The sequence below is a fragment of the Hemibagrus wyckioides genome, linkage group LG28 (assembly GCF_019097595.1).
Source record: "Hemibagrus wyckioides isolate EC202008001 linkage group LG28, SWU_Hwy_1.0, whole genome shotgun sequence".
Lineage (NCBI taxonomy): Eukaryota > Metazoa > Chordata > Actinopteri > Siluriformes > Bagridae > Hemibagrus > Hemibagrus wyckioides.
In genome coordinates, this window is record NC_080737.1 from 7,802,024 (window position 1) to 7,822,590 (window position 20,567).

Genomic DNA, 20,567 nt, shown 5'->3' on the forward strand with positions numbered 1-20,567 from the left:
AGTGAGTGAGTGAGTGAGTGAATGAGTGAGTGAGTGAGTGAGTGGAAATTGGCATATGACCAAATAAGGAAAAAAGCTGTGTGAACATCAGGTGAAAATAGATTATTAATAAAATCATCAAAACAAACTTAACCTTAAGATGTCCTACATTACAGCTGGGAGACTGGCCAAGATAATATCAACAGTCAAGGACACAATGAAAAGATTTGATGCATTTTGGCAGGTTTCCAGTTACGTCTTCTTGCACATGAAGCTTTGCTTTCATTGAAAAAACAAAACGTGAATCATATTTATCCCATAATTCCTTTTTGTTTAAGGTTTTCTCCGGCGACATAGAGCACCCTTTCACCCTCCGCCTTCCCCTACAGAAAGCCTGCTGTAACATAACAGCTCTGTCCCTCTCACGAGGTGTCTCAGTTACCTCAACGACCTCGACGTATCTTTAATGAAGGTCTTAGTATAGTCTAGGAGGAGTATCTCCACACTAACACACGCCGAAGGTCACGGCTAACACGCTCTCAAGATGCTCAATTAAGCCACACGATCCTCTGATCCGCAGTATTCTTCCGCCAACCAACTCCCTCTCCCTCTCTCTGTCTCTCTCTCTCTCTCTCTCTCTCCAGCTAATGACCGCACATTAACCGGCCCAAATCACCGCCTGCTTTCATACACTCTGGATGGATTTAGGCGTCGTGTTGGAGGCTGACGAACCGCACGGCTGCAGATTTAACCACCACAATGTTTATTTTTCATCCACGGCCCACCAAATGTCAGGTTTTTTTGACAGACACACCATTCAAACAGCCTTCAGATGATCAATATTCAGAAAAGAAGAATGAAACCCATTTCTTCAGCCCTGAAAGATGCGTAGGAGGAAACGGCGTATTCAGCAGATTCTTTGACAGAAATGAGGCTGAGCGGAAAGTTATTCATAAACTCCAATTTTATTTTATTTTTTTTTTTTTTTTAAACAAGCGACTTTTAGGCTAAAATTAGGTTTCGAGTCCGTGAAGTGAGCGTAAATCTTTTAATAGGATTTTCGTTTACAGTACAAATATAGAGCGGTGACAAATTAAAGGAAAATCCGGCATAAAGTCGAGCGATGAGCTTCGTTCTTCTGAGATATTGTTGCTGATGCTGATGCAGTTGAACAGTACGGTGGATAGTTTCCATGCACCTTGTTTTTCTTGCACTGTAATTCATCGCATGTATTCATTTATTCCATTATTCAGTTATTTTGTCTTTTCCCATTCAAGAATCAAGATTTTATTTGTCTCACACACGGTTCTATACGGCAGACATTATATACAGAAACATGAAACACAAGGCCTTCTCCTCCCCAGAGTGTGCATGGAAATAATGACTGAATTAAAATAAGAAGAAATTGTAAGAATATTTGTTCAGAATTTGCATAAACTCCAGAAAGTCCAAAATCCACACTGACCTTTTACAAGAGTGACATTTTCATTTGTTTTTCAAATCCACACAATAGCACTCTTTACAAATTCTCTCTCTCTCTCTCTTTCTGTCTCTCTGCTTCTCTGTCTCTCTCTATATATATCTTTCTACTTCTTTCTATCTCTCTCTCTCTCTTTCTCTCTCTCTCTCACCTTTCTTTCCCACTCTCTCTTGCCACTTTCTCTCCCTCTCTCTCTCATTCTGCCTCTCTCTCTTTCTGTCTCTCTTTCTCCTCTTTCTTTCTCATTCTCTCTCTCTCTCTCTCTCTCTCCTCTTTCTTTCTCATTTTCTCCCTGGCTTTCTCCTCTCTCTCTTTCTCTCTCTCTCTCTCTCTCCTTCCCTGTCTGTCTCTATCTTTCTCTCCTCTTTCTTTCTCTCTCTTTCTCCTATTTCTTTCTCTCTCTCATCTCTCTCTACCCGTCTCCCTCTCCTCTCTCTCTCTCTCTCTCTCCTTCCCTGTCTCTCTTTATCTCTCTCTCTCCTCGTTCTTTCTCTCTCTCCTCTCTCTCTACCTGTTTCACACTCCTCTTTCTATATCTGTCTCTCTCTCTCCTCTGTCTTTCTTTCTCCTCTTTCTCTTTCTCCTCTCTCTCTTTCTCTCTCTCTCTCTCTCTCTCTCTCCCCTTTCCTGCTGTGAGCACGTCCCGTGTTGTGTTCAAGCCGTCTTGAGGTTACACTTACAAGGGCTGTGTTTACGATACGCTTAATCGCAGTGAAAGGAGGACCATCAAAGCGGCATGCGGTGTTAATTAAGTTTTTATGCAGCGTAATGGAACGATGAGGAACAGGCAGCTGTCTGAGAGCAGTCGGGGTTTTTTTTTTTAATTCTCAGGATAACAAATGTTTCTATACTTTGTTCCTATTGAGATTTTGTTTTAAAAAATCACTACTTTTTTGTTTTGTTCAAAGAAAACACGACGCGATAAGAAGCAGCACAGTCACAGGAAAGCTTTGAATAAGTTTAGCCGAACGAAAAGGCAGCCCCGTAACCCTGGTATATTTCAGCAAGTTTTCTCACCCCTGCTGAGGCTAATTCATTTATCACATTACTCGGAAATTCCGTCAGAAAACACAGCTCTCTGAATACTTTAATACAGCAGGGCAAATGGAAAATTGGAAATTGGAAATGCAGAGAAACAAAGAACTAGCATGCGCTCTGGCTGTATATATGTGTATGTGTATATATATATATATATATATTTATGAATGACCATGGGCTATGTTTGTTGCTTTGAAAATGTTCACGAAATTCTTGCTTGATAGATGAGCTTGTTAAATTACGACGACTCCTCATGTCCAACGGAAATTGCCGAAAGGCCTGCACTTTTCAATGTTGATATTAAGTGTATTGACTCGACAATATTAATTGAGTCAGCAGAAATGGTCTCATTTGCATTTTGCAGATTATTCTTTTCCCCTTTCATTTTTTTCGCTGTTCTTGTTGTTGTATTTTGCTTGCAGCTGCCTGGAGTCTCTTTTTTGAAAGTAAATCAGACTTTTAAAGCAACAGAGAGTCGGATAGTGTTTTAAAACTGTTCACTGATGCCTCTGAGTTGTCTACATTGTGTACCATTTTCTCACACACTAGCTTACTCCTCCCCCAACATTCAGCAGCTCCTGACCACGAAGGGTGGGGTAAATTTGTGGGCCTTCCAAGCCTATGTTCACTATGTTCATTATAAAATATGCCATCCCATCCACCCAAAGGCCTCAGCCCATCTTGCACTCTTGTCTATCATGTATTTCTGTCAGCTTAGCAGAATCAGATTTAGTGAAATTGGAGGCACAGGGTGTTTTTTTTTTTAATATCTGACCTTTCCACCCAGAGAACACTTTTTTAATAATAACTTCGATAATAAAAGGTTGTGAACCTTGGTGGTCCCCGGAGTCTGTTTCCAAAAGCTCGGTACTGTACAGCTCTGCAGCTCTGTATTGTAGAGTACAGTATGGTTAAAGTCAGACTGTAAAGCACAGAAATCTGATTCTGCATCTGTGTAGGAGTAAAGCCTCAGGTGTCTCTCAGTGCGGAGGACACAGCATGGCCAGGTTTATCGAAGAACTCCAACTCCATATGATCACTGTAGGCCTCCCGCTAGGATACATTCTTCACCAGCTCTCATTCTGACCCCCACACAGCAGGGGGCAATTGAAAGGCTGTGCAGCTACAATTTGTGCCATGAGCCGTATTAAGACTATTGACCATCATGTTTCGAACACTTTCTCAATGGCCGAGGTGGGCACACTTTAATGTGGAATGTTGCCCCGAAGGTTATTTGAAGCAAAGAAGAAAGAAGGGGGGGGATGGTAAGAAAGGGAGGAAGGGAGGTAGGAAGGAAGGAAGGAAATGGATCTAAAGAATGGAGGGAGGAAGGAAGGAAGGGAGGTAGGGATGAAATAGAAAGAAAGAAAGAAAGAAAGAAAGAAAGAAAGAAAGAAAGAAAGAAAGAAAGAAAGAAAGAAAGAAAAATTTTGGTATTTGTTTCAGAAGCACTTAGAATAAAAATATGATCACATTGAACTGAGCTTCGTTTATCAATTCATTCTGTCCATCAAACCTCTGCTCGAGTCCTCGGGCTAAAGCACTGGAGCATGAACAGTGTTTTCTTCTCTGGTTTCTAGCAGCTGTAGTGTAATAGCTCGTACCGCTAGCACGGATCAAACACAGCAAATCAATGCTTACTCACAAGAAGGTGCAGTGCATTGCAGCATGGGTAACGTTTGCTATTTCTTTTCTCTTCACAGCCACTCTTGGCACTCTGGACTTCAGCCTGTTGTATGATCAAGAGAACAACGCCCTGCACTGTACCATCAATAAAGCCAAGGTAAGCAATGCCTTTAACCCCCAGGCTGGGATTTATAGGATTTGGAGCCATAGAGCTTCTAACCCTGGACTTGACTTTGGTGCTTGGACCCCTAAATATAATAACTCTAAAGGAGCTTTTCGAAAAGTTTTTCCATTAAATATATTTTAGAGTGCACACTTCTGACTTTTTATGTGTCTCGCTGGCATATGATGGTGTACTTTGTTTTGCAATTAGTGTGCCAAGTTTCAGTTATGTTCCAGGAGGAATCACAGATATCAAGAACAATTAGAAAATAAATGAGTCATTGCTGGTGGAAGTTGTACAACACCAACCGTACTGTAGGTTTAAAGGTACAATGATTCACATGGGTTATTATGTTGATTTGCTATGAGAATTTGGTCTTTGTTTGCATACTCTGTTACCGTAGTTATCTAGCAAGAGACAAAGTGACAAGAGACCATTCATTTTGGAGCTGCAGTCTCAGCACAAGCGCCATATCAATTGGGAATTTGTTGATTCCATGGAAATATAGTAAAGTGACAAATCGAAATGATTGGCTTGACGGACTCCTCAGATAGGGATATGGTGGCTTAGTGGTTTGCTTTGCACCTGTGGGGTTTGGACATTCGATGATCACCTTTGCCCTGCAGCAAAGTGGGCAGTTTCTTTCTGTGCTTTGGGGGTTCGTCAGGGTTCTCTGGGTTCCTCCTCTAGTCCAAAGACATGCATTGGCATCTATGAATTGTCTATAGTGTAGGATTGTGCCCAGTGATAGGTTGGTATCCTGTCCAGGGTGTCCCCTGCCTTGTTCCCCTGTCCTCTGGGATAGGCTCCAGGTTCTCTGTAACCCTGTTTGGGATGAGGTGCAGAGGATGGATGGATGGATGGATTTGATTCCTTTGGTTTGGTCCAACGTTTCTTCAGTTCTCCACATACAACTTTAGTTCTTTTTTGATGCACTAGCAATAGTAGCAAATTGTTGTATCCTTTTATATACCAACATGAGCAAATATCTATAGAAGCTTGAACGGAAGTAGCAGATATCGTTAGTGCCTGTGGCGAGTTGCTAATCTGTCAAAGAAGTCTAGCTGGTAAGTGGAGACCCCAGTGCTTTTCACAGTGCTAACAGCATTGCAAAGCCTGTGTACTATCCTGAAACACATCAGCATTGCCTTGGGTCCCATAGAGCATTGCACGTCCTTTTAAGATGGCTGACAGTTCACTCTTGGGACTCAGGGTATTTCCCCTGAAAGGTAACAATGCTGCCAAGATCTCTCTCTCTCTCTCTCGCTGTCACTGTTTCTGTTTATGGGCTAAACTGGAATTTATGTCTGTTTATGTGGTAGAGTTTGAGATAATTAAAATCAAGTGTTTCTATCTCATCAGGAACAGAGTGTAGGGATTTGCCCAAATCATGACCCCATTCTTCCTCAGCTCTGGGTAATACCTCTGCATATTCAATTACCCTCTAAATAACCATTGCGTAATGACATGAAGGAAATAGAGCTGCTCTGAGGAAATATTAGGCTTATTCCTAACTGGCAAATAAATCTACCATCTCTGTCAAATGACACCTGAGAGAACTGGTGTGGTTTATGCCTTCTCTCTGTGAATGAAGAGGTCGGTGACTTGTTGCAATGCAATTTATAGATAATAATTTATATTAATTAGATAATAATTTAATTTATAGATGCAATAAGAAATTTTTTCTTCACATATCCCAGCTTGTTAGGAAGCTGGGGATATAGCACAGGGTCAGTCGTGATACAACCCCAGGAGCAGACAGTGTTAAGACCTTAAGACCTAGTTCAAGGTCCCAACATTGGCAACTTGGCAGTGCTGAGGCTTGATCCCCTGACCTTCTGAGCAGTAACCTAGAGCTTTAACCACTGCTTAAGCCATTACCAGAGACACAAGCTAACAATCAAACAACAAGACTTTCGTCTGCTCTCTGTTTAGGGTGGCCACAGCAGGTCCGCATGTTTTTGATTTGTGACAGGTTTTATGCCGGATGCCCTTCCTTACACAACCCTTCCATTTTATCCGGGCTTGGGACCGGCACTGAGAGTTAACTCTTCAGTGTCTGGGTTAGCTCCCTGCCCGGGAATCAAACCCAGGCCACGGCAGTAAGAGCGCAGGATCCTGATTCAATCAAAGGACTGAAATCATACTGGACAAAATTCCTGTATTTAGTACTCATCATCCCTGTCAGTTTTCCTCTGGATTTTAGTAGACAGTGCCATACTGGTTTGCAAGCTTGTTTACAAACTGCGACAATTAAAGCGGATTGCAGTCAAAGCATTAGCAAATAAGAGAGGAGATAATCACAAGTTTCGTCTGTTTCCTCCAGAGAGAAGACAGACGGAGGCTCTCAGAGGCTCTCCTCCCCTTCTCTGCTTCTTTTCTTTTACTCTCTTTCATCATGCTGTTGTTCATTAGTTTTCTACCCTCTCCTCTCTTCTTTCACACTTTCTGGCCACTGATGAGGACTAATAATGCTATTTAGAGCTAGGAAGTAGAAATAAAATGTTTTTTTTATCTTATTATTATCATTTACTTTAAATTCCTGCTACTTTTTAAAAAAAGATAGAAAAATAATTCATTCTTATATAATACAATATACAGGAAGTGCCTTGAGATGAGTCTGAATCTACTCAGAAGGTGTTGATTAATTTTCTATAACAGCAGCTCTGACAGCTGAATAGGTTAATAGGTTATACTCTATTATAAATACGTTATTATTTCCACAGTAACAACCCTTTTTCAGTAATGAGTCTCCAGTGTCAGTGCAGACACAGGTTAACCTGAAGTTTTTTGGATAGACGATCTGTATCTATTTTGTATTTTTCCCCAACTCCGCCTTATCACGTTCTCTATTTTACAGCCTGTCTAAAATCTGATATATTCGCTCCACTTCAGATGCACTGTTTCAGCCTCTCGCCTGAGATACGACCCTCGGCTAGAGAGAGAGAGGGAAAGAGAGAGAGCAAAGGACTGCTTCTGGGCTGTGAAGATAACCTGAATGATTCTGCTTGGGTTGTTCTCTGCATTTGTGTTTCTTAATGATTTTATTTTAAAGCGTAATATCCAGCGATGAGAGAAGCTGTGTTCTATTTGTTTAACTCCCCGTAGCAATTAATTATACAGTAATTACGCTAGCATGGTTGAAAACAAAATGACATGTTCGTATTATTTTTTTTTTATGTCGCTTTATAAAAGCCAACAGGCTGTTTAATAAGTCAGCACTCATCTCCTGGATTTAAGCTCAATATATTGGCCAGTTGGGTTATTTTGTTATCTTAAGAGCACAGACTGAGACAAACCCTAAAGCAAACAGACCTATTTAGCATCCTCTGGTGAATTATGTCCCGAGTGTGTGTGTGTGTGAGTGTGTGTGGGTTGATGTGGTGCTCCCACTGGTAACACTCTACTCCTTACAGCTACTTCTGTTGCCTCATTGCCTTGTTAATATAACTCGGGTTTCATTCTAGGTTATGAAAGTAGTATGGCTATATTTCCAAAACTTTGTTGGTTCATTTCCCTTATTAAATGATACGTGATTAATCTGCTTTTATAACTCGTTAAGGCCTGCCTCTAAAAAACTGAATGTTTTTTACATTTTTTTCTTATTTCTTATATCTTCTTAACACACAAATCTGCAGTTTTGCTCAGATTTAAAGTCTGCATGCAGTTATCTAGTCAGTGAATCATGTGGCAGCAGTGTAATCCATAAAATCACTCAATTCCGTTTAATTTGTATAGCACTTTTAACAGTGGACATTGTCTCAAAGCAGCTTTACAGAACTTAAGAAATATCGTACAAAACGTTGGAAATTAATATTAGACTTTATTTGTCTAAAATGTATTTGTATTTATCCCTAATGAGCAAGCCTGATGCGACTGTGGCAATACAACCCCCCTTAGATGGTAAGAGAGGAACCAGACTCAAAAGAGAACCTCATCCTCATTTGGGTGACAGCAGAGAGTGTGAATTACCGTAAACACCGGAGAGTGTGATTATAAATATTGTCCTTTTTTTTTCATATACAGTTAGTTGGTGTTGTGTAACCAGGAGCTCCTGAGCAGGTCATAAATTAGCTCAACATCTGAGATTATTATTAATTTGTGTTCAGTCTATGAACAACTTCAGTTCATTTTCACATCAACCCTCAAAAATGTGAACTCAGTGACGGTGGCATTTACATTTCTGGCATTTGGCATTCACTCTTATCCAGAAAGAAAGTTTATCGTTTGTCTCATTTTATACAACTGAGCAATTGAGAGGCCCTGCAGTGGCAGCTTGGTGGATCGAACTCACAACCTTCTGATCAGCAGTCCAACACCTTAACCACTAAGCTACCACATCCCACATCCCTGGTTGAGCTTAGACAGGATGGTTGTCAAGCACTGAAATGCTGAGACATATGCAAATGCAGGCGAGGCAGCTTTAATTGAGAGATAGCAACAATACAAAATGACAGACAAGTTTAGGGTTAGAAAACACAGGCACTAGTCAGGTCATCACAGCAATACCTCTGGTAACAAGGAACAAAAACTGGGTCAAACCGGGAGAACATTACCAGTGACCAAAAGGCTTGGTATAATGAGAAACTGCAACATGCGAGGAACTCTCTGTAACGGAGGAAAAAATTTGAGTGTGATCAGGAGTCAGGTAACTGTTAACAAGCAAGTGAATGTGACATGTCTGAAGTGGAGAGTCTAGAATTGGTGATGGTGAGAAAAACAAAAAACATCCAGTTCTGTGTGAGGTAATGCCTTACTGATTTTACTGATGGCCAGACTGATTTCAGCTGACAGGAAGGCTACAGTAACTCAAATAGCCACTTGCTACAACCACAGTGAACAGAAAAGCTATCAGAGGATCAGCTACAACCGCAGAAGACCACACTGAGTACCAGTCCTGAGGAATCTGAGGCTACAGTGAACACCAAAAGGTCTATCATTCAAAAAGCTTCATCAAATAATCTGAGCACATTCTCACACAGTCATTAGAAACACCATATAGATCCTAATGTGTCATGGTGGAAAATAACCCCAAAAGTTTTACGCCATCAAAGACAAAGCTCTGCTGGATCAGGACTGACCTTCAGCTTTTCTCCTCTGTTAGGTTTCAGATCTGTACCTCAGCCAAACAGCTGGCTTCCCAACCCCTGCCGAACAGCAGAGATAGATCGGGCTTCTCTTCGCGTACCAGCTGTTAATATTTCATTCGTACTCCTCGGGCACGACAAGCCTATCGATTCATGATGAAGCTCAATCACTGGGAGAGCTCAGATTATTAACTGAACAAACAACAAGAGAAGAGTTTGATGACTTTTCCTTTGGAATTAATATTTTCTATTAAGTGAGGTTTGAAACCGTGTCCTCTACCATCTGGTGTCTTTAATGAATAATGGAGGGGCTAATCAGAAATCGTCTGTGTTTGAATACAGCAGTAATATGTGGGACTTCGTATGAAATGTACTTAAAGTTTGCGTAGTCGAAGGGAACCTGTGACTTGCTTAGGGTAATCCAAAAGTACAGCCTTTACGGAGGTCACGGTATCATGGAGAGTTTTCCACAGGCATGTGATAGCTTAGTGGTCAGTTTGAATCTGAGGTCCATCAAGCTGCCACTGCAAGGCCCTTAACCCTTAGTTGCTCAGTTGGATAAAATGAGAGCAATTGTAAATCGCTCTGGAGTGTCTGCCAAATGCCAGAAACAGACTTAAACTCAGCGTTTAAAGCTGTGTCCTCGTATTATGTTCTCTTAGCCGTAAGGCTGTGTATCGACTTAAGATTTTTGGGGACAGAACCTTCGACTCTCAGACTTTCACTAAGGCATATCAAGTGACCTGTGCTTTTTTCCAGGCAGCTCACAAGTGACAAACCCAAACCAGTGGCTCAAATGATACAGCAATTATGGTCCGTTGTTTCTTTAGTTCCCCCTTCACTTCCTCCTTGGTCTCTATTTACTGTTTGACACATGAAAATGGAAGAAAACCTTCTAATAATGGTTTCATTTTATCCTTGTCATACACAATCTCTCATTAAATGTATATAAAGGCATTATGAGAACAAATAAAGCTTGGAAGGAAGGAGATGAGATGAGATTGCCGGTGCCTTCGCTAATCTGCCAACAAAGCTAGTCTAGCAAACAATCCTACAGAATTGAGTCTTCTACCTAATACTATTTCTCCAAAGCAATGAAAACACATATTGACAGTCTCTACATGCTCACAAGAGACAATCAGGAACTTTTTGCTTGCTTGTGTGAATGTAGGTGAACTCTTTCAAATCCACTTCCTCCTAGAAAAATGCCCATTACTCTGAGAAGCTTGTGGATTGTGGAAATGCTTCCATGAGGAATGATTGAGTCACTCAGTCTACATCATCATTTATCTTTCCGGTGGATATCAACGATGGGATCAAATGTTTTACAGCTCATGGGCAGAAAGTTCCATGTCTTTAGATAAGCTGGTGACTCAGGGCGGAAAAGTACTACACAGAGTTTTTTTTATACAAATGTTCGATAAAGGTTACAGAAAGGCTCCATTGTTCCAGCTCAATCGATACAGCGCAGTACCATGTGGATACCATGCATGTGGAGCTTACCTCACCGAAATACAAACGGACAGCTGTAGAAAGGCAGCCGCTTGTGAAGCGGATATTGCAAAGCGCTGGTTATCAGTCATATTGAGTTGTTAGGTATTGTCACGGTGTGATACTAGAGGCATTTGTAGTCACAGGAAATACAACGAGGATTATAAGGAATTGCTTCTTCCCGGGGCTTGCAGATAACGGAGCACTTGCGTTAAAGAGCAGCGAATGCAATTTTCAAAAGTTTCTAATAACACATTCCACATTCTTGATGTCATTGATTCCTGGAGCTGTTAGGCCATTATCTTGTTTAATAGCAACATTTTTGCCAGCTATTTGGGAAACTAAATTATATGCTTTTTCTCAACAACAAAAAAATGGTTTGGAAAAGTTCTTTCTGTTCTTTGCAACTGGATCTGGTCATGTGACTACCATTTGTATGAAAATGCGACCATTTATATGGAAATGTTCGCAGAAAATTTCTACAGTATCTATTCAATACAGCTGTATTTGTATGATGGTTTTTGGTGTCTTTAGAGATATCTGCCTAGACATTTAAATCCCTACGTAGTAAAACAGAGCTGATAGGGGCAGGGGAAAACTTCCTGAGACCACATTGGAAAGAAACCTTGGATTCAGGAACCATAAAGGAACCATCTGTTGCTATTAGTTATGTATAATACATTGTATACACTTATCAGGCATAACATTATGACCACCTGTCTAATATTGTGTTGGTCCCCCTTTTGCTGCCAGAATATCTCTGACCTGTCATGCAGTGTGTATTCTGGCACCTTTCTATCAGAACCAGCATTAACGTCTTCAGCAATTTGAGCAACAGTAGTTCGTCTGTTGGATCGGATCACACGGGCCAGCCTTCGCTCTCCACGTCCATCAATGAGCCTTGGCCGCCCATGACTCTGTCACTGGTTCACCACTGTTCCTTCCTTGGACCACTTTTGATAGATACTGACCACTGCAGACGGAAAACCCCATAAGAGCTGCATTTTTGGAGATGCTCTGATCCAATAGTCTAGCCATCACTATTTGGCCCTTGTCAAACACGTGCAAACTTTGAGGACAAAATGTTCACTTGCTGCCTAATATATCCCACCCACTAACGGGTGCCATGATGAGGAGATAATCAGTGTTATTCACTTCACCTTTCACTGCTGATAATGTTATGCCTGATCGTTGTGTATATTAACTGTACTGTAACTGTGACATAAAAAAGTTTAATCTTTGGTCCCTTTATCAGGAAAAGGTCAGTATTGCATTTCAAGGTTTTATTGGAAGTCTGGGATGGTAGGGGGTAAGCATGTCTCTCAGCAGATATGATCAAACAAAGCTAAAACCAGATTCATAATCCTGGTCTGTTTAAAATGTACACTAAAATTTAAGGAGCTATGGGGGGAAAGAATCACACAAAAGACGCAGCATCTTGACAGCGACATGCATGACATTGTGCATCTGACACATCAGTCACTACAGGACCAGCCTTTATCTTTATTCCAGCAATAGATGTGCTGAAATCTCTGACAGACCCACAGACTTTCCTGAAAAAACAAGAAACATGACCGTTCTTGTCTGGCGAGTGTCGTGTCCAGCCAAGATGTCGAGTGAACTCTATTAAAGAGGAGTCACTGTGTCCTTAGCCCACCTCCAACATTTCTCTCCAATATGTCTCAACTACAGTCACCTTCATATGATCCTGGCTCCCTCTGAAAAAGGGCTGATCTTATTACCACCAAATGGACAACAGCAACCCATACACCATGAGTGCAGTCTCTGAGAAAGACTTACTTCATCAAGTAAAAAGGGAAGACGTCTGGTCAGAAAGACCCCAGAAATAGTAACAATTAGCCAAAATTTGCTTAATAGTGGCCAGAAAAACAACATAGCTATCTTATATTTAGCCCCTGAAGGTTAAACAGATATAAATTAAACCTTTATAGCTGTCCTGCTGAAGTTTCTAGGCACTGTGTGAGGAATAAAACACTTCAGGACATGCTGTTAAAGGAAAATAATCAACAACAGGATAGTGTGATTCTGTTATTTTCACCAAGTTCATTCTTCCTGAAGTGTTTCGTTCCTCAGGGATTTCTCAGAATGACACAATACCTTACATGCTAAATATTTGCCTCCTCACAGAAAACATCCCAACGTTACTTTTCTAAAAAAAATAAAAGGAAAAAAGTGCTGTTGTATTAGCTTACCCTCTATTTCAAAATATTTCCTGCTCTAACAAGGAATATTGAATCTTCCTTGAGCCTTTTTTTTTTAAATACTCTACATTAAACGATCAATTCGGAGCACATCATTTAAGCACTTCATTAATAAAGCATTAAACTTCACTAAACAGATACTTAATTGAACCTCCAGGCATTGAATTAATATGCTATTTCTTCATGAATTGATATTAATTCTCATTATTTGTTTTGCCCGTGGTGTCATCAGCTCGTTAGTTAGTACATATTAAAAAATGTGTCACCCAAAAAAAAGAGAGAAGGAAATGAAAAAGTTTCATCTGACTGACACTCGGTCTCCAGGTTTCTCTCACAGGAGCATTTTTCTTTTTAATATATGCAAAGTGTTCCGAGGAGAAATGGCAGGGGCTTGGTTTCATTTCCACATATGAATAGTGTATAACCAGCTATCAGTCGTTCATGTAGAACAAAGGAACGTCCTAATCCCTGACGCAGCCCCGTGAAGGTGAAAGGATAGAGGGAGGGTGGGTGTAGAAGGTGCATGTTGGAAGGGGGGTGTATTAATTATTAATTATTCAGTTCATCTATGTTTATTATTTTAGTATTTTTAAACAGGAAACGTTAGATTTTGGTCAATCTGTTTACACCCTGTCACTTCATGACAGCAAAATTACGGGCTTGCGCACAAAACCGCGAGCATCGTGCCATCAAGACGAGCAGTGAATTCATTCGTTCATTCATGCAAACGAAAACGCCTTTTCGTCTGTCAACACTCGTCTGTTTAAATTACCATCCGCTTTTGCGTTTGCTTTTGGATTTTTGCCTGTGTTTGTCCCAACGTTGTCGATTTCTCATTCTCCTCTATCTCTGCTGCTGTCTTGCATGCCTGCATGTATGTATGTACGCTTTTTCTCTCTCTCTCACACTCTGTGCATGACTGATTTGGGAATGTGATGGACTCCAGCTTCCTCTACCCAGGTACAGAAAGGTAAGGTCAGCGCCATGTATCTTTTCATCCCTCTTCTTTCCATAGCAAACCCTTTTTGAGTTTGATCCTTCTGACCTCTCTCTTCCTATGCAAAAGCCTTCAATACATGATACCCAACCCATATAATTACTGATTAATAATTAAATAAATACTTATTTCATTGAACGAGTAATGAACAGGAGATATTTTATGGATGACTAGCTAGGAATGTGACTAGCTTACAAATCTGACATCCATGTGCAGTACAACACAGTTATATCTCTCTCCTGATTGGTCAGTCCTTGGATTTCTTTCCCTGCTCATCCTTTCATTTATTGATCATCATGAAAGGCCTTGGATATTCATGCAGTCTTGAGAAATATCTGTACACAATTTAGCCATCTAGAATACGATTTATTAAATGCCGCAAACCAATTTAAAGAATCTTAATTAGGATATGTCTGACAGCACAGTGGTGTAGAGGGTAGCATTGTTTGCCTTACATCCTTAAAGCTCAGGTTGCCTTCTGACCCTATAGTGCTGAGTGGGTTTCCTCCACGTTCTCAGGTTTCCTCCCAGTCAGTGCCAGAAGGTAGATTATCAAGGCTAAATTGCCCCACTTATAAATGTTTGTGTATGCATGAATCCCTGGGATAGACTGGTGTCCCATTCTGCCTTGTACCTATTGTGGGATAAGCTTTGGCTCCACCATGACCCTGACCAGAATAAAGTGATTACACAAGATGATTGAATGCAAATATATCCAGTAGGGAAAGGTTCCTCTGGGTCAGATGCTTTAATTGGACCTTTCTTGTCAGTGTCAGGATTTTAGTTTGATTTAATAACCTTCTTTGCTATTAAAGACAATGATCTACGATTTAAAAATGCCAATACAAATGACCTGGCCTTGGGCTAACATTTTGAATCTATTCTTTCAATGAAGGACAATTATTTGACTGATTTCCAGAGTCTTCCACCCTGATTGCGAACTGTGCCATTCTCCCCCGGGATGGGTCATTTTTCACTACCAGCATTAGCACTGTGTGCTGTATAAATGACCCTGTGTTGCACAGAACCTGGCACTTGTCAATGTAAAGCACCGCTCTTACGTGTGTTTATGTATGAATGTGGCTGTGTGTATGTGTTCTGGAAAACAGCTACGGCCTAGGGTGGAGTTATTAATACAGCCCTTTCTCCTTTGCATATTTTTTATGTTTAGCGATTTGAAATGTTCGTCATCTGGTGCTGGCAGCAAGCAGTAGGCTGTCTCTGAATGAGCATAATCATCAATCAGGATGCAGGATGTTGGAGAAGCACGGTTCTCCTGCCTAGTGCTACTTTAACTCCATGTCACGTCCTTGAGCACTCATTACTAATGTGTTCCTTCCACTCACACACCTCTCTCTGCCACAGATTTGCCATGTCACTTACCTCCTTATTTATGAACGGCGGTTCCTATGCAATGCAACGATTGCTTCCTTCCAAGCCATGAGTTGAAGACTTCCTCATTCTTTAAATAGTTGCCCATGTTTGCTTGCATTTAGTGGCCACCGATTCTTGCCAAGCTCATTATACTCGAGCCCTGCCTCTTTGATTCACAAGTGATGAGCACAGATTATACGCCAAGCCTTTCCCTAGCACCCGCTGAGCGTCTAGGTTTTCAAATGAAAGAAGATGATTTAGGACATAAAGGGATTCCAACTAGAGCAATTTTTGTGAGCGAACGCTGTCGTCCAGCAGCGGTGATTAAAGCTCTATGAATGAGTGGGTACATGAAGCATTGATGCATGCCACCCATCTGCCTTCCACACTGGTCATTTCTCCTGCTCTCCCAGCAATTATGATCAACTGCCTATTCAGTTACTGCGTGACAATCACAGAGCACAGGAAGCCACTTCATTTTGATACTGCATTCCAAAATGCACTTTTTTTCTCTCGATTAAGTGCCAACATCACCCACAGGGAAGTCTAGTTATGCCATTTCCTCAGGGTGAGATTTGTTAGGGTAACTCCCCTCCAATCAGATCAGTCCAGCCACACAAAACTGCCTTGGAAAATGCAAAGGTGTAATTAGACAAAGCTGATATGCCTCCTGGAACTGAGTGCCAGAAATAAAGTTTGAGTGGAAGCAACTAAACAAAAAATACAGAGAGGTTACTACCCTTGGGTGAGGTGGAAAAGTTTACATATTAGTTATAAAGGTGTATAACAGATAGGTGTGTTTTCTACTCCCAGAAAGATGTGAAAGACAGGAAAGATGTATTTTTATAAACCATTATATACTCTAAATATTTTTCAAATATTTGGTTCATTATTTTAACATTTTTTGAGGGTGTAACCCCACTCAGTAAAGGCTAATAACTATAAGATCACAGTAATAAATATCTTTAATACTGGTGGGTTCTAATTTCCACCTCTGTAACAATATTTACAACCCAGGGGCAGCCAGCAGGCATGCTGGTATTGGAGCAGGGTAACGAAAAATGGGGATCTATGATTTCCACCGCTGGGATGCGGGATCATCTGTTTTGCCTGTAGCTACATTCCCCCTTGTCAGGATTTGAAGTTGTGCTGTATGGTGTATACCAGGATAAACAGGCCCACTTAAAATGTGCAGTACTAACAAACTACCTGAAAGGCTAAGACACAGTGCTTTTAGCTTTACTTGAGTTTAGTTGGACCAAGTAAATTAGGACTGTGGTGGATACCATAGATTACCAGATTGTGGGGCATCTTTACGAGTTTTGCTGATGGATGGCAAACTGAAGATGTAAATAAGCAGCCTGCCACCTCACTTCATTGTGCTTGAACCATTCCTTGCTGTCAGCACATCCTGTGTCTCATCTGACCAAGGCAACAAGGTGGAGTTGATGCACTAGAAAGGACACAGAAATGATTAGGTTTGATATCCTGGAAAGGATTTTGGTTAATTAGCATTTCTTTTTGCATGGTCAGACCTTGAGAGAACTCTACTCCTGTTCTGTTGTTGCCAGTGTTGTAGACCATAACTGATGACAACACATTATGCAGTAGCAGTTCCACTGTCCCTAGCGCCATGGGTGCCCCTTAGGCAGAACCTGTACTTGATCATCAGTTTATTGCTACCGGGATGACTTCCAAGCCTTAGTTCCTGGGAAGATTAGTCACAAAGTCTGTTGCGGTGTGAAGCCAAAGCCACTGTGAGACTACACTGCAAATGGCGGGGTGACTTGGCTTGGACACAGACCTGATGAGGAACTAATGAAATCAGCAAGCTTATGTTACAGCAATGAAAAGCTTCATTAGATGTCAGAATGTCCATAAAGTAGTTGCCAGTATTCCTTATGAATCAGGTAAAGGTATTATGAAGGGAGTACATACATCTTATGAGGCAGACATTTGTTGAGAGAGCTTAATAAATCGGGTTGATAATCGGGTTCCACCTGACGGACGACACTGATAGGATTTTCCTGTGGTCAGGGGGAGTCCTAGATTCTGGACAATGCTTTTGTTTTCTTGGAACTGGATCAGCAAACATGACTAGGATAGATACCAACAACACTGACAAGAATTATGTCTTTTTTGCTGACTCCAGGTTACAGTAATCCATGTGACAACATCCTTCTAAGGCCAGCATGATAGTTGACAAACCTTGATTGTCTAAATCACAGTTGCATTAACAAGAAGATGTAAAGTGCTTGCTTCCAGATGCAGATCATAAGGAATGCTTTAAAATGGGAGGTGTGGTGAACAGGGGGCTCAGTTTGTTGAAGGCCCACTTATGTGCCCCATTTCAAGGGAAGGTTTTAACAAAAGTATCTTATAAATCTACAAATGTGGAAATACCCAAGAAATTATTGGAGTTTATTAACTGAATTAGGCCAGTTTTTAACATTTTTATCTTTAGTAACATCCCTGGGTGATATCCAAGTTGCCCAGAAATAGCTAGATCTTGAAATCCAATAACTTTGGAAAAATTCACATTCTATGAGAGAAACAATCAAAAGGTGTCACATAAATATTATTATTATATTACAAACTTGCCAATGCACGAAGATATAACTTCACTGTTGAAGCCATGGAAGATGTCCATATGATATCACCAAGGACTCGTATTGTCCACTGCTGGTGTGAAAAGTTATTTCTCACTCAGATACATTTTCGATTGTTAGCAATGTGTGGATCACACTTAGTCACAAGGATAGCACAATTGTACAGTCCAGATTTCCCATTTACAGGCAACTCTAGGCTTTTAAAATTATCACTGCATGCCTAACTAGGATGATAACCCACTTACATCACAGGGTCTTGACAGTTTATTCAAGGTAACCTTCATGAAAACTAGGATTACATCTGAAGTGGAGGATCGTTGGTTAGTCAAAATATTTGCATTATTCCGATTTGTGGCTTTGAGATAAAGTCGGGCAGGCACACAAATTGTAAGTAAGTGGATCGATTCTATTTAGTTTTATTTGGCTAGTACCACAAATCATTTAGATCCCTTATGAGGAGGCAAGGAAAAAACTCCCTGAGACGAAACCGTGAGAAGAACCAGACGTACCAGATTTGTTCTTATAGACTCACTCACGTTCTTGGCACGGTGTAGAAGTCGTCTTTTGTGGAAGAGCATCACCTCAAGGGATGTACCTTCAAAGTGAAAGGCGATCTGTAGTCCACGCACACTCGCGCTCACACACAGAGCCGGAAGAACGTGGAGACATTTGAAAGACGCCTTTTAGGTCTGACGAGACGGGCGTATTTCTGTCAAGAGAAAGACAAACGAGAAGGACCCTTATGTTACAGAGGGCCAGGTGACTGGAAGCAGCTAATCTAAGAAGGCTAAGGACGAAAGAGAGACAAAACAGAAATGTATTACAATGTTTATTACCCTTGCAACAGCAGCAATTGCCCCTCTGGGACCATCTTTACTTGCTAAACTACAAAACACTTATTAGCTTTGTTGTTCTGTCAGCCTGTGGGAGTAAAATAGGTAGGAGAGATTGACGTTCTGTGCTGTGCACTTACATCCTGCGTGACTGCATGCAAGCGGTTGAGAGACAACCTGACTCACTTACTGTTTCATTCCTTTCTCATTATACCGCGGACGAAACAAAGACTTAACAGTAGAAAATGAAATACAAACAGTATGCAGAATAAGATAAAAATGAAGGAAGGACCAATTTCCCAACATCATTACCACAAAATAGAAAACTAAATCTAACAAGATCATATTACTAACAATAATAATACTAACTCTGTTTTATTGTGACAAACTTCCCACACAGGAGAGACTGCAAAAAAAAATTTCTGAGATTAATTAGTTTGAAGCAAAACCGATGCCAGGGGTTGGTGTTATATAAATAATAGAAAATTCATATGATAAATTAAGTTCATCCCACTATATTGGCTGGTAGTTAGAGCTTCAAATTGAAGTCATAAATCTTCCCTATCTGCACATTTTAGCTTTACTGCACAATAACCTCTGATCGACCTGAACTGTCTTAAAGTTGGACACAGCTCGTGGTCAGATTTCTCTTAGACGCGGAGATGAAAAGGATGGATCCTTGATTTGTATTGTGAACAGCGCTTGCTAAGTTTTACGAGGCGTACCCCTCATCAGCCTGCATCAGATATCTCCACAATGTCGAGCCAGGCTGTCAGCATATCGCTTGCCCTTGACCAAACGCGATGGCTAACCTTAGTTGGAAATATTTAATTAATATTTAAAAAGTTATTAATCTTTCATTTCTCCTTGCCAGTTTGATATTGATGCTTTGTCTCAAGTGGAATGCGCTTGTCTATACATAGCGCTCAACTTAGGTTTGATACGGGACACCTGGGGAATGACCTACCTCAGACGCATGCTTCAGCAGGAAGAATCCATGACGTGTGGAACGGGAGTGGACGACAATACTCCCGAGCTATTTCGACTGATTTCTTCATTAAGAAGGAAATGTCTCAAATAGCTCCGAGAGCTGCAAGCTCAGCTTATTTGACATGCAAAAGCTTCTTGCAATCTTACTAAAAAAATGATCAGCATTCTTCAAGTACCCAGCCGTATGAAGGAGTTATGCACTTACCAACCACTTTATTTATTTATTTGCTGCTCATTCATGCACTCTTCCATTCAACCAGTCACGTGGCTGAAGTACGATAATATCTGATCTCAGTGACTTTTCAGGATTCTTCTCTAGCGTTTGCACAGAATTGTACGAATAAGTAACTCAAATAATCATTCTTTACGTCTGGCAGTAAGCAGAAAAGCATCTCAAAATGCCAAATTTTGAGGCGGATGTGTTACAACCAGGAATCCTGAGATGCTTTTCGGCTCACCACGGTTGTAAAGAGTGATTACTTAAGTTACTACAGAATAACTTTTCTGCTGTTTTTAACTGTAAATAGAGGAAAGTGATGTGGTTTGTTGATTTTGTAGCACATCTGCCTCTATGTTTGCCTTGTTCTGTGGTGCTTTTCTGCTCACCACCGTTGTAAAGAGTGATTATTTCAGTCATTTGTTGTTTTCCGGTCAGCTCAACCCAGTCTGGCCATTCTC

General features: G+C 40.8%; 1 protein-coding gene across 1 annotated transcript in view; it reads left to right on the plus strand.

The window, feature by feature from the left end:
- LOC131348488 (double C2-like domain-containing protein beta) overlaps positions 1-20,567 on the plus strand; it is a 71,991-nt gene that overhangs the window by 26,801 nt on the left and 24,623 nt on the right. The window contains exon 2 of the mRNA XM_058383503.1: positions 4,201-4,280. Within this exon, the coding sequence (XP_058239486.1) occupies positions 4,201-4,280 (80 nt within the window). The remainder of the gene's footprint in view (positions 1-4,200; positions 4,281-20,567) is intronic.